A 16,107-nucleotide genomic window follows, 5' to 3' on the forward strand; every position below is an offset into this window, starting at 1 on the left:
GGTGAATATTCAATCAGGATTTTAAACAAAGGAAAAATAATCTTGTGCTATTCAAAAATTTGACGATTCTAATGGATTTTCTATTGGTGTGGATTTTGTAAGACTTTCTAGTGATAAATATAGATAAGATGCCTCTCTCGTAATCTCATCTAACCCCTAAGATTTCTTGAGATTTCTCTATTGAATGTCTTTTTCTTCCTTTGGCGGGTCGACCTGCTCGAAACAGGTTCCACCACGGGAGCTTCGTCAAAGCTCAAGAATAAAAGATTTTTCAGCGATTTTCATCACAAAATAACCCAGAAACAACAACCCAACAAGATTTTAATTTAATCCATCTCAAAAATAGTAGATTTTTTAGTTGTTTTTTGAGAGTTTTAGGAAGTTTGAAAAATGATTTTTCAAGCTATTGGTCGCGATTTTTTTGTGTGCACAAAATGTGTGATTTTTGTATTAAAAATAACATAAAACAGTGAAAAAATAACAGGGGAACAAAAACCCTCAAACCAATTTTTGTTTTACATCAACGATACAAGATCGATTTAAAGAAAGATTGAAACTTTCATAATATAAACCCTATGTTTCATAACAATACATTCATGAACGAAATTCCTTCACTATAGGAAACAATTTCAAACAGATTTTGTATTAATAGATCACTAAAAACTTATTTTTCAAAAGTTCCAAAGTAATTTAAGGTTTCAACGTATCAATTGAAAAATAATTTCAGAAATTTTCTAAACTTTCATGTAATAAATCGCAGAAATTCAGATTCAAAATTTTCTTGAAATATTCAATGAAAACATGAACATGATATGGTTAGAAAACTCTAATCACGTAGAATAAAAATCCCAAGGTTTACAAGATTAATTAAAAAAAATTCCAAACGAAATTTTATCATGAATTTTACTGATTGAGAAAATTATATTAGGTTTTATTTTTTTTTATTAATATCATTGCATTCTTTTTTTTTATTGACCTTTTTAATTTTGAATGTTTATTAAAAATTTATATGATTTTTTAAAATCTTATAAATTCATATTGTCCTTTAAAATCTTATAATTCTATTAAAATCCAATTTTATGAAATCTTGATTGTAAAAAAGTCTTTAAAATTCCTCCAATTTTAAATAGTTTTTTAAAATCTATAAGATTTTTTATTTCAAAAAAAAGTCTTTTAAACTCCTAGTCCAATACACCCCCTTAGTTGCATAGCATCACATTTTTTTAACATATTTTTTAGCACATTTTTTCTAAATAAATTTTATTTAAATCTTATTGAACAATTTGAGTCCACACTTTATTTAATAAAAAAATGCAATTTACCAAATAATAAAAAAGTATTATTAGTATTTCTCTTTTTTCATAAATAAACAGTTATATCGGTGTCCATAATTGAAATCATCGTGAAAAACACCTACAAATAGCAATAAAAAAAAGTCGCAAGTAGCATTATCCTATGGCTGGGAAAAATCTTGAATACCCCCTCTTAGGGAAAAAAAACAATTTTAATATTATAATTATATATTTCAAAAAAATATATAATTATAATATGACCGTGGGACGGTATTACTAAAAACTTGTTCCTACGGCTGAATGCAATGCATGTAATCAGCACAGTCAAGGTGGTGGTTATATTTATACAAATTGAAAAGCTTTCCTTAAAGTAAATAAGATTTTGTGTGTATCTTAAATTTTATTTTGAGTCTGGACTCATTTGACACCTCTCTCTCTCTTTTTTAAATTAAAGTTAATCTTAAGTTAAAGTTAAAAGAAAGAAAGATAAAAACATTATTGAAAAGCTGTTCATTTCAAAAAAAGATAAAAACATTATTGTTGGATCAATTTCAAAAAAGTTGCAATCATTTTTTTTTTCAACCCTTGATTTCAAATTGATTTAATAATAACTAAATAGGCAGTAAGAGTGATAATCACCCCTCCTAAGAAAAACTGATAGTTACAACTTAAAAATTCCTCCTAAAAACTTTTGATTTTTGACTTTTTTCTTCATTAAAAAACACTCTTTATTATAAAATCTTTTATAAAAATCTATTTTGCCTAACTTTTATTTATTAGGAGAAGAGAAGTTAAAAAAAATCTCTAAGAGGCAATTACATGGTTTAACAAATAAGTTGTAAAACGTGCCAAAAAGATATATTAAACACAGGATATGAAAATGAGAAAAAATCATCCTCAGACAGCAGTAACTGTAAAAACCTCGAAAAAGACATGCTTGTAAATGTCACCACTCAAGCCTACAAAAGCCATTTTCTAATGAAGTTATTCAACCCAAGAAAAACATAATAATTTAGAGTACCGTTGATTCGTTTTTCGTTTTAATTTTTCGTCAACATACTTTTACAAATAATTGCAAACATGTTACATTTTTATTTTATTTCTTAAATTTATAAAAATTAATAATAAAAACAAGTTGACATTAATAATTAACAATAAAAACATATCAATAAAAAATAAAACAATAAAACAAGGAGGTTTTAAAAACTAAACCAAACTCTTTGTTTACTTGACTCTGAGCAACAGAAGAACTTGATGTTCAAATAATCAAATTAAACATCACAAAGAAGTCTAAAGGGGAAAACCCAGGGTGAGGGTCTATTTCCATAATTTTACCAAGTAAACATACACACCAAAAGTCATATGAATTGACCTGCATTCACAACTTCTAAACAAATGCGCACACATCCAAATAAACATAGAAAAGGATTCGAACAATGGTGAAGATCAGCCATGGCTTCTGAATAAAAGACAAGATGAAAAACTAATATATCCCTATTTTTAAACAGTAATTATATACAGCGCCAGTCTGAAAGGTCTAAGAGTTCCAACAGGTGATCTCAGAACAGCATACAAGGGTTCTAACAAGTTGAATTAATATTAGCATAACAATAAGGACCTCGATCACCTGCAAGAGCTCTCCCCTATAGACAGTTAGAACGAAAGTGGTAAATAGTTATAAAGGGCAGTGTCTGCAGAGTGCAAACAGACAAGAAACACAGTACATAACATGACACAAACAAGCACCTAATGAGAAATTTAAGGCCACAACGCTTGATCAAACACCTAATAAGAAATTTATATTAAGAAAAACACACAAGCATACAAACAGACACACAAGCAAAGAAGAAAAATCAATGAATTGAGTCATATTTCATCTTCATTCATGTTGATTAATAATAGAGTCACGAACAAAAGATTAGGAAGTGTCAAGATGGGTTTTAGTGTCTAGTTTTGACTTTCATTCGATGTTTAAAAGTATCATACTGAAGTTAATCTTGACATGGACAATATTCATACTACTATTATCTTGAAATTCGATGCTTCAGAGGTATTTATGAAATTATAACTACAAAACATAGAGGATTTAAAAATCCATAATTCACAAACAAGCCATCAGCTTAAGAGTATCATACCTAGTAAATAATGATGCAAGATCCACATTGGTTATGCGTGAGACACAAAACTCCCATTTTAAAAAGAGATTCTATTACCCAAAAGCAACTGGCATTGAGATCACACACACAATTCCACATGTAAACACTATTTCAACAAATATCACATTTGAGTCTGACCGAATGGTCTGATGAAATACATCAACCCTCATTGACATATGCTACAAATGTTTTATTTACTGCTCGCTGCCTCAGTAATAATATAGTTATACTTCAGGTCCAGGTCTGGCTGATAATACCTTTCAGACTTTCATTCTCATTCTTTACATCATTGGAATTGTGTAAGCCATTTGAGCACTACCTTAAAGATATTGCAATAAGCATTATAAGCATGGAAATAGTTTCTTTACATTCGACCAACCATTCATAAATCATGAAGTATATAAGGAAGCAACGTCTAAATTTCATGTTTAGAACCTACATAGAACTATTAAACTACAAAAAAGATGACAACAACCAAACGTATATTCAAGCAACATTTATCCTTCTAATCCTTATATTCAAATGCTATAGACCGCTGCTGACGTCAAACCAATCTGCTTTCTTCTATATACATAACAACTAGCACCAGTAAAAACCCACTCATTCAAACAATCAACATTCAAATGCTATTGAACTATCAATAATATATGCCATCTTTGTGAATACCGAACTCCAGAGTAATAAAATTTCCAACAAAATATTTCCTGCATTCATTTCCTTACCAAAAATAATATGTATAACTCCCTTCCTTCAACAAGAAAAGTCAGATGCAGCTAGAACACAAGCAGCAAAAGGGGGGGGGGGGGGAATGTCTGGAAAAGGATTCTTGAAGTTTGAAGTTCAGACGTCATTCAAGCAAGAGAGGAATCTCACATGCATGCAGACATTTACATATTATATGAATTTTACACGGTGTAAGATTTGATTATTCAGTAAGATTGCACCACCGTCCTCTACTTCCCCATTCCACTTCGCTTTTGGAAATTAAAAAAAAAAAAAAAAAAAACCAAGTTTGATACAAAAAGGAACAAACGATTAAATACATACATTTGCCCAACCACGACTTGGTCTATTTTAGCTTAGAAACAATTACAGCAGATATGAACTCCCTCAGAATCAGATCTCATCAAACAAATAGGGCAAATTGAATAACCACGGTTAAAAATGTTGGAAAATAAGCATAACTTGGTTAATTGATTGTTCCACTGAAAGGAAACGGAATGGAAGAAAAGCAAACATCACATATTAAACAGAAGTAATATCAAAACACTAGACAAAAAGAAATCATTTTAAAGCGATTCCAATTGTTGCAGGATCTCGTCTTTACTTAGCGACCATTCTGGCGATGAAATCCTCGTAACGGATCTTGCCATCTGAGCCAACATCGACTTCCCTGATCCACTCATCAAACTCGGCAGGCTCGAGTTTCTCGCCGATGCTGGTTAGGATGTGGCGAAGTTCCGACACTGAGACGAAGCCGGTGGAGTCCTTGTCGAGAACCTTGAAGGCGTCGCGAAGCTGGCGATCGAAGGGTTCGGGCTTCATGTGCTTCGCCATGAGATCCAGAAATCGTGGGAAATCGAAGGGTGCGGTGAGGTTCTCTTCGGCCACGATGGCTTTCAGTTGGGCTTGGGTCGGGTTGCCTCCGAGAGACCTCATTAGGATCCCAAGCTCCGAAGGAGCGATCCGACCGTCACCGTCGGTGTCGAACAGAGTGAAAGCTTCCTTCATCGAAGAAACTTGATCATCGCTCAGATCCTTACCCATTTCCCTTTTTTGCTTTTCGGGTTTCGACGTTCTCTACTCTCGCCTACAACACAACACAACGAAATTGAAAATCCCCCCACTTCACTCTCTCCCCTCAGATGATGATGATGGAATAATCGCAACTCAAACGCTAATTTTTCCGTTTTAATTAACCCACCCAAGCTTTTTACGACGTCGTTTTTGGGCCCCTGCATCAAAATTAAAAAGGGGAAAGTTAACGTATGTACGTGTGATTTGCTTCAGAATCATCTATATTCCTGTAGTTTTTTTTACCTGTGCTTTGTGAAAAAACAAAAAACCATAGGGACATATGTGATAAAAAAACACACCCTTTTACAAATCATAGAGACATATGTGTCATGTGATAAAAAAGCTACAAGAACATAAATGATTCTAAAACAAACCACCAGAGTATTGGTGAACTTTTTCCAATTAAAAAAGTTAAAGAGTAAAATAAAATAAAATGCAGATAGGGTGGTGGTGCGGACTGGTGCACGGTGTAGACTCGTCATCATCAATTATATTTTTTTATTATTTTTTTGGTACAGCATCATCAATTATTTTCTGCATGCGAGCTAAAATGTCGGACCATTGGGAATTGAAGTAATCATCAATTCTTGAACTAGCGATGTTAATAAATTAGGTTGGATTATACTTTCATTTAAATAGTTTAGGTTTATAAAAAATATTTTAAGTGTGTTTTGATCTGTTAATTTTTTGTAGATTTAAATTATAAATTTGATCTAGTCTATATTTAAAAAACAAAAATCTCATATTAGGCTAATCACTGGTTGGCTTGTTTAAGCTTATTATACATTTAATAATTAAAAATAAAATAATATTCCTTTATTATTCAAAATCCTTAAATTAATAATTTATTTATTTTAAATAATATGATATAGGTTGACCTATAAATTTATAGATCATGCATATAAAATAAAGTATATGATCTGTTTTTTAAATAAATTTTTTTTTAAGCCTAAGTTAATTTTATTTGATTATATGTAATAGGTCAAATCTAATATGATGTAGCCAAATCATAAGCCACTGCTTAAATCATTTGGTCTATTTACACTCTTACATGCACCCCTTCTTACAGTCTCTCTAAGCTCTAACACCGTAAAACACTTTACGTATATAACATTTTTTTTTCACATTAAAGTTGGGTATTTTAAGAACATGTTTGGTTCATAAACAGGGGTGTCAAAACGGATTGACACGACACAAATCTGTCATGACATGAATACACAATACGAACATGACACGAAATTTTATTTATGTCAAAATTTTCAAAACGAACGCAACACAAATTTTTTTGTAAGTTGATCCAACCCAACACAAATGACAAACAAATTGTGGGTCAAAATGATAATTGACCAAATGTTTTTAAAAAATTGGGTTAAAGTTTTAAAAAGATGGCATAACACGAATTTTTTACGTGTCATTTTTTCAGCACAAATACAATATGAATTTTTTGCTGGTCACCCTGAACGCTAATTTTTTATCTTCTCACAAGTCGAATCGCGTGTCATAACCTGTTTTGATACCTTTAATATTTTTTTGGTAAATACACTCGTAATTTGTTTTAATTGATATATATTTCTGTTAATAATTATAAAAATATTTTTTTTTACAATAACACTTTTTATAGGTTTTTCAAATGACAATTTAATAATTATTAATACAAATATATCATCTGAAAATGAAATTAAATGCATATTGAATTTTATTTTCATTAAAGTGTATAAAACAAATTCTCATCCAGGATACATTCCCTCGTTTTTGTAATTTTCATTGTTATCGTATCAAATTATTTTCTAAGGATAATTGCATTAATTTCTAGTGGTTATTACATAACAACCTTCATTTTGAGAAACTACATTGCATCATTTGTTTTAACTTTTATGTATTATTCTTTCACTATCATACATTTTTTTAATAATTTAAAGCATCAGCTAACATTTTTTAATAACAATAATCAAATAAAAGGTGTGCTCCTTTTTATTTGAATGGCTTGAAGAATTGTGCAACAAGTGTATTGCATGTTTGGAAATAAGTTACTTTAGGAACATTTTTTTTTTTTGAAATGTTATTTCAGAACATAATTATTAAAATTGCATGTTAGTACCTATTTAGATTAGTTTATTGTAGAATTTATTTATTTTTAAAGTTTTCAAATAATTTTTAAAAAAATAGTTATTTATTTAAAATAAATAGTTTCAATGGCAGCCGTCAATGGGCCGAGTTAGAACGCTAAATCTGGCCATTTCTATGGGCTTCGCTAAACATGCATGCATCATATGTTGTTGGACAATTTTGTTACGAATCTAGCTATGAACTTGGTCAGCATTGGGCAGTAATTTCTCGAAGCTTAAAATGCTTCTCGTGGCCAGTGGCAAGGAAACATAAATGAAATTTATTGTCAACATCTTTTTACTTTTCTGTTTTACCCGAAAGGAATAAACGAAAATTCAACGGCAACTAAGCAATTTATATGGATTTAATCACCATTGTGTGTAATTAATGGGTTTTGTTTTTAATCCAATTAACCTGTTAAAAAAAAAAATCCAAAAATTAGAGTTGGTGCGCTTTCAAAAATTGCAGGAATTAGAGTATGAGTCTTTGTTGAGCGTTTAAGCTCCAATTTTGACAAAGAATCACATTTTTAATATTTATTAAAATTAAAAGAATGTGCCGGGGGTGCTAAAATTTTTAAATCCATAAGTCTTTTTAAGAAAAAAAAATCACAAAAAAGGGATAAAAAAAAAATCAATCACGGTACCACGGGTCCACGAGTCACCCGTTCTTTGCTTTTCTCGATAATAAGTTAATATTCCGATCCAAGTTCTCCTTTTGAAGAGAAAAAGATTATTAACATACATGTCTTCTGATTAATTTTAAAATTATTTGTATTATTAATTAAAATTTTATATTAATTATACTAAATAAATTAGACTAACTCATTTACTAATTAGACTAACTCATTTACTAATTACCTCCAACTAAATAAATCAAACACACTTCAATATTCCTTTTTCTTAGTTTTTTTGTATTATTCCTTTTTCTTAGTCTTTCATGGTTGAGTAAAAGACAATGCAATTACACTTATTTTTTTCTTGATTTTTTTCTTTGAATATATACCATCCAGCACTTCTTTTTTCCTTTTTAAGAAGGCAACAATTTTTTTTTTTTTTAAAGTAGCACTTATAATTGAGAATATAAACTAGATCCAGACATTGATTATATTGCCGCCTTTTTGAAAAAAATTTGTCGAAATGTCTTGCCGGCCAAAAAATTTGTCAAATTGCCACGTCTCCAAACATGCTACAACTATTAGCGAGTTTGGTTATGTCACAAGACACATTTTCTGAGTCCACCAAATTCATTGCCACTGACAACGAATTTGATAGTCCAAATAATCACTTTTTTTTTTCGGGTTTATGATCATCTTATAGTGAACTTTGCCAGAAGTGGAGGATCTGGGGAGGGAATGTAAATAAAGGTTGTTTTTTATTTTATTATTTATTTATTTATGTTCGGTATATCCAATGACTTGTTATGGTGATAATTAGTGATTGTTCTTTCTATGAGTTGCTGGGGCTAATTAGTGGTTATTCTTTCGACGAGAGTTTGAATTTGATGGCTGGTGGCGGAGTTCATTGGGACTACTTGCCAACAAAGGACAATCACAAGAAACTTTCAGGGTTGTTTTAGTTTCACAAAAGGATTGAAGGTTTATTGGGGAAATAAAAAATTAGGATGAATTAACCTAATATATAAATCTCTTATCAGATCTAATCTCACCACCCCCTATACCTGATTAGATTATACACCATCTTGATGTATTAAAGGATCCAGCCGTATAAGTTTATATTATACATGGTTACACCCATTGTTGTCAAAAACTAGTCTAAAAACGTAGAAACGGGAGAAACGCAATATAAAAACGTGTTAAAATGCAAGTAAAGCCACGTAGAAACGACGGAAACATAAGTTTTTGCGTTCTTACTAAAACTCAATTATTTTATTTTATTTTATTTTAAAAAAAAACCCTTTTATTTTTTTAAATTCAATTTTCTCTTTTTATGTTTTTAGACTTATGTCTTATATAGTTATCTGACTTATATCTTTTAATTATGAAGTTATTCATTAAATTTTGAGTAATGACTTATGTGATTTTTTTTACATGTATATATATATATATATATATATATATATATATATATATATATATATATGGTAAAATCATTTCTGCAGCCGCTTTACATACAGCAACGACAGGTGTATGGTTATGATTTTCTATATTTAATGTTTTCATCTTTTGTATGGTTATGATTTTCCATATTTAATGTTTTCATCTTTTGTATGGTTATGATTCCCCGCATTTAATTCTTTCAAGTATATATATGACAACTATTTGATTGTTGCACATACAGCAGCTGCAGAAATGTGAACCTCTATATATATTATATGTGGGAAAAATATTTGTCCTTTTAAATGATACAATTTATGACATTTCACTCTCACAAAGAGGTGGGACTCACACCTTTATATTTTTTTGACCATTCTCTCTCCTCTTTTATCTACCTGTTTCTCTCACTTAAAATGACACAACTTTACATCCTTTAAAATGATACACACTTTACCCTTTATATATATATGGGGTAAGATCAATTGACACCGGTGTCAAATTTAAAGTTTGACACCTCATCTGGGAGCCGTTATAAAAAAAAATCAATAGTGTCACATGCTAACAAATCAAAGTCATTGATCTTTTTTTATCTAACGACTCTCAGATGAAGTGTCAAACTTTAAATTTGACAAAGGATCCTACCCTATATATATATATATATATATATATATATATATATATATATATATATATATATGTCTTGACCTTAAGTAGTAGAAACTTTATATTTCGTGTCGTTTTTATGATAATAGAGGTGAGTCGAACTCCTAGTCCTACATGTAACTAAAAGAAGCCATACAATCTGCAACTCTGTTTCCTTCCCTATGAATGTGAGAGATCCTTATCCTCCAATCCTAAGCCAGCATTTTGTTTATTCGTTGGACCAAATTAGAAGCTGGGTGTCGTGGGTTGCACCCTTCTTTTAGGAGCTACTGCGTTACTAGGGAATCTCACCTTCAAGATAGACAAGGTGAAAGTCCCTTTTCCAAGCTATCTCAAGTCTAAGAAGACAACCCCACAATTCAGCCATTAGAACAGTACCACAGCCAAGATATGTGATATTTAGCATATCCATTATCCGAAATTCTAACTGATAAAATTATCGTTGACTCAGTCGTGTATTTAATGTGATTGAAATGAACTTTCAATTCAATTGCACCAAATAAATAACCTTTTTACTAACTAGGGTAACAATATGTGTTATGAAATGATTTTAATAACTCATGCAATAACAAAGAATTCAAGGATGGAAGTAAATACACTTTTGAGCTCATACAAGACATGAAATACAAAGAAGAAATCTGAGACAAAACCGGCCAACTAACACTGCCCCGCCATCTATCGGTAAAATTGCTTTTAAAACCCAACCTTATCCTTTTTAGTCGCTTCAGTTTACAAGTCACCCCTTCATTTTTTTTTTCTTTCCCAATTCAACTTATTCATAATATTTTGTAACAATGTATTATGAACGGCGCTAGATTATAAGAATATAATGATAAAAATGTTTTACATTTGTATGCCATATAATTTAATGAATTGAGTGATTTATATAATTATTATTATAATAAACTGAAGATATAAAAATAAGATTTAGTTATAATATGCAAATATCTTACGCTGATAAATACATCCAAATTAAACTCATATGATGATATATTCTTATATACGAATATCATACTGCATTTTTTATTTTTTATTTTTTGTATATAGAAGGATCGTATTATGATGCTCAACTAAATGGGTTCGTAGTTTTCTCTTTGTAAAATTTTAAAAACAAATGAATTGAATTTTCTAAGTGTTTGGCATGTCTTCTCTCAATCATATCGAGAATGGTGGGGAGATTATGAGGGGCGCCAGCATGCTTCAATTAGAAGCATCCTTTTCATATTCTTAATGGCTACTATCCATTTCAACAGAAACAAAAAAATAAAATAAAGGCTCCAGCTATTACTTTCTTCTTACCATTAGCAATTCTTTTAAAATTAAATAAGCAAGTACTTGGTTGATGCTGCACAGAAGTGTTTGATAAAGTTGTTGCATTGATGTGCACCAAAATGGACCATTGAAAGTGAATTCACACATGACAATACTGGGTCCCCCTTGGTTTTCATATTTTCATACATTATACGGACCTACTTTCTTACGTTATTTAAGTTTTTTTTTTTTCATTGGGTACAATAAAGAAAAAGAATAAATGCAAATAAGTGATAAGTCTATGATAAACGCTATGCCCATTATATAGTAAGCAAACACCAGTCTGGCCCCATAGATGGAGATAGAAAAATGATTAATCTATTAGTGCTTCTCACTTATAGTTTAGCAAAGAAGATATGCGCATTGTGACATTGGTTCCCTTTCCTTATAATGAGAATAAATGTGATCTTCTAATCTCTTGAAACAATTCGTTTGTTGTTCAAATGATGGAAACATATTTTGGGAGAAAAAGTTGAAGTGCCATTCAAGAGTGTAAGAGTTTCCAAAAAATTATGCTTTACTCAACTTGACAAGTATATACTTGTCAAGCTTAACATGGATATATTCTGCGCTAAAAAAAATTAAATATTATATTTTAAATAAAAAATATATTGATTTGACAACTATTTACAAAAATATTACAACCACTCGACATTCGCATATCGTTTTGGGCTCAATTGATTGTGCACTATTTTAGGTGCAACCAGTTGGACGCTCATTCACAGTCCCCTAATGCTCCTATAGAATGAAACACAATTGATCATGTATTGCACCCAAATTAGCTTGTAACTCACTGACATGATGTCACTTTGCACAATCCTCATCGTCCTATCCCTTACCAAGGTATTCATCTTTTGAGTTTGATCTTGTCATCACTTGAGAAATAGTTGAAGTGAAAATAATGTATGGAATAATGATATTGAAATTTGACTTTGGTTTTGTGTCATGAGTATATATATGTGGAAAGAAAGAATAAAAGATATATGTTTCACCCTAAAAATTTTAAAGGTCATAACTTTTAATTCGATTGTTCGAATTAAGCAGTTTTTTTTTGTCCAAAAGAGATTTGGTCAAAAAAAAAATTCTTCTTTGTGCCTGTTTAACATTTTATTTCTTGAATGATGTTATTTAATTTCTATTATTATTTTTTATTGTCCAACAATAACAAATAATCATGACTCATTATTTCAATATAAGATCATGTAAAGCTTATTGAACTTTTAAAATAATTAAAATAATAATAATATATAAATCAATCACAAAATTATTATATACAACACTCCAAAATATATAATTCAATCATAAAATTATAATATTCAATCATAAAATTATAATATTCAATCATAAAATTATAATATATAACACTCCAAAATATATAACTCAATCATAATTATTATAAATAACACACCAAAAATATATAAATCAATCATAAATTATTATAACTACACTCCAAAAATATATAAATCAATCATAAAATATTATAAACAACACTTCAAAAATATATAAATCAATCATAAATTACACTCCAAAAATACATAAATTATCATACACAAAATTTCAAGACATTCCACGTGGGAATGTTTTCTTTAATGATTATTAGGTAAATAATATTTTACTATTATCATATTAATTTTTACCATTGGCATGGTAATATTTTTCTTATAAATAAAAGCTAGATGAACTATTAGTCATTGTTTAAAATTTGAGAGAAATCAAGGAGTGAAGTGTCTTCGAAAATTTTAGAGAAAACTCTAAATAGAGAAAGGGAGGAAAAAAGAAAGAAATTCTAAAGTGGAGAAGTTTTATAAAAAGGAAGATAAAAGTAAATATTAAGGGTGATGATAACTTATTTCGTTCTTTTAAAATATAAATTCCATGGAAGTGTTACTTTATTATTTATTTTACTTTTCTTCTTATTCCCTTAAAAGGTCCCAATAGAACACCGCATTCCAATTTATTTTATGTTATTTATTTCAGCAATTTACATTTCTACAATTTATATTTCCTCACTTTATATTTTGGCAATTTATTTTACAACAATTTATATTTTTACAATTTATACTTCAACAATTTACATTTTTGCATTATATGTTTCCACACTTTATATTTTGACAATCTATATTATAGCAATTTACAATTTAGTAATTTACTTTTCTGAGATTTATGTTGCCACATATTATAATAATATATTTATGAATATATATGTGTATACATTCTAATTTATATTTAAGAAAATTTATAATTTTGAAATTTATAATTATCGTTTATGTGCATAATAACCTATGTAACATCCTCTATAATTGACTAGCATAAAGAATATCACATTAATTCTGTAATCTTATTTTAAATTAAAGAGTATAAGATTCTAACGCAGCGTATATAAAAGAAGACATATTATAAAACAATCTTAAATTTAATTGTACATCAAACAATATGTCGAGTTCACTAGTACATCTGGATTAAACTAGATTACATCAGAGAAGGTAGTAAGCATATAAACTATAGGTGTCTTAAGTCTCATCTAGTTTGCTCTACGTGTAAAAGTCTCTATTTTGTTAAGGTAGAAAATAGCATCCACTCCTTCTTCACCAACCATGATGTAAACATTTGTACGATCCTTATAAAAGTACATTGTTATTCCCCATCCTTCACCTGTCAACCATAGGTTAGGCATTCTTTCTTTCTAGAAATGTTAGCATAAACATAAACACACGTGAGATAAATCTCAGTAATTAAGGGTGTTAACGAACCAAGTCGGGTCAGACTTTGATCTTAAAAGGCTAAGTCTGTGTTTAAATGCGTTAGCCTGACCTAACCTATTACTTGTTATTAATATAATTATCGATCTGTAGCTTGTCTTATTTACAAAAAAATAAAAGTCTGGTTTAGTCTGTTAAAAAAATAAGACAACAACATTAATAATTCCACAAAGATTTATGAATCAATGTATATCCAAATAACATAATATAGAACAAAATTAGGAGAATGAGATTTTACTCTAATATTACCTTTCTCTTTTCCTTTCCCCTTTCTTTTCCTCTTTCTTTCTATTTTCTTTTCTTCAACTTTCTCTTTCTCTTTCTTTTCTCTCATTTCTCTTTCTCTCTCTATTTCTTTTCTAAATGAATTTTACAAGGGGATATATATATATATATAAAAGGAATCTAATAATTACTTTTATAAAAATCTAAAACTAATTATTACTTTCAATAAATATCTAAAAACTTAATCATTACTTATCTTAAATATCTAAGATATTTATTATAGTTACAAATATCTTTTGTGATCATCTTTTAGTCAAAGATGTCATTTTAAAAATATTTTCAAAGATGCCAAAATATATTATTATTATTTTTTATTATATTTGAAAAATACAGCCTATATGTGATAAATATTGTATGCATTATTTAGTTGTTTATTTTCATTCTTCATGTTTATTATATTGATATATTATGTATTTAATTTTTTTTTTTGTAAATTATCACGGTAAATTTTTGTACAGTAAAAATTCTTATAACTCATATTTTTTTTTTAGATTTAATGTAGTGATGTGATTGTTCTTACTTTTATTGCAATTTAAAATTTAATTAATGATATGTTATTATTTAGAATTTATTATTATGGGATCGTTTCAGAGGTATCCACATGTTGTCTGCTTAAAGAATTGATGAGATTCCTCTTTTAAGCTACTCTAAATATATGCATGGTCAAGAAATTGGGTTTCTTGAGTCAATGAACATATTCCTTAAACAAGATGAAGCAGGGGAATGCCCTTGCAATGCATAGGGCTATGATATATAGAAAAATACATGCTTACGAAAATGTCTTGGCAGATAATGATACTTATATATTTGTGATGTTAGACTATTTTCAAATATTAGGATGTTAATATTATTCATTTAAAACCATGAATGATTTTTTCATACTAAGTTATGGTTGGAACACTACACTTTTGCAAAAAAACCTTTTAAATTGTTATCTTCATTAGGATAAAATTCTCATTAAGCATGTGTTTTCAAATATGGAGGACAGAGCTTAAAGTAGATGTTGTGTGTATGCAAGGAAGAAGTATTAGCAAATAAAGTCTACATTTTATCTGGTTGTAATGTGTACTAGACCATATTTATATGATGATTACAATATTTGTATTTTGTAGGGGTTACTAAATACTCTGTTGTTGTAATTATTTTTTTGTAAGCGTATTGTTTGTACTTTAATATTATGGAATAAAGTCAATTCCAGTAAGATTTATATTTCAAGTCTTCTGTATAATATACGTATAAAATTAGATATGAAATACGTAAGTAACATTCTTCGATTAATAATCGAAAGATGTTACAAAACTTGTCAAAAAATTGGCATATGTATCCCATAATGAATTAATGGATTAAGTGCGAGAAGATGGATGAAGATATGCATTAGAAAAGGCGCAACTCAATGCTTGTTGTGCCTCTTCTGATGCGCAATCAATTGCGCCTAAAACGATGTGAACTAGTTGTAATACTTTCGTAAATTGGTTTCAAATCGCTATATTTTCATTTTTTTATTTAAAATACAATTTTTAAATTTTTCCCTATGTGATGCCCATAAATAATTACTGTCGTCTGCAATAATTATTATAAAACGTTATAATTTATGTTTTTAATTATTTTCATGGGATAGGATATTGTGACACCCAAGTTATGTTATACCCATGTGACACCCAGTCAATCTCACCGTTAGATCG

General features: G+C 29.1%; 1 protein-coding gene across 1 annotated transcript; it reads right to left on the bottom strand.

Moving 5' to 3' along the window:
• Window positions 1–4,506: 4,506 nt before the first annotated feature.
• On the bottom strand, window positions 4,507–5,321 carry LOC133302136 (probable calcium-binding protein CML13). Its single transcript, XM_061501884.1, has one exon. It carries the CDS (start codon window positions 5,213–5,215, stop codon window positions 4,772–4,774), a length of 444 nt encoding a protein of 147 aa, XP_061357868.1. The 5' UTR covers window positions 5,216–5,321; the 3' UTR covers window positions 4,507–4,771.
• Between the last annotated feature and the right edge of the window lie 10,786 nt (window positions 5,322–16,107).

Source organism: Gastrolobium bilobum, unplaced genomic scaffold, assembly GCF_033153095.1.
Source record: "Gastrolobium bilobum isolate Gb01-03AN ecotype WA unplaced genomic scaffold, APGP_CSIRO_Gbil_v1 utg5726, whole genome shotgun sequence".
Classification (NCBI taxonomy): domain Eukaryota; kingdom Viridiplantae; phylum Streptophyta; class Magnoliopsida; order Fabales; family Fabaceae; genus Gastrolobium; species Gastrolobium bilobum.

Excerpts from the sequence above, each read along its gene's own strand:
- LOC133302136 (XM_061501884.1), bottom strand. The coding sequence starts at position 5,215 with ATGGGTAAGGATCTGAGCGATGATCAAGTTTCTTCGATGAAGGAAGCT.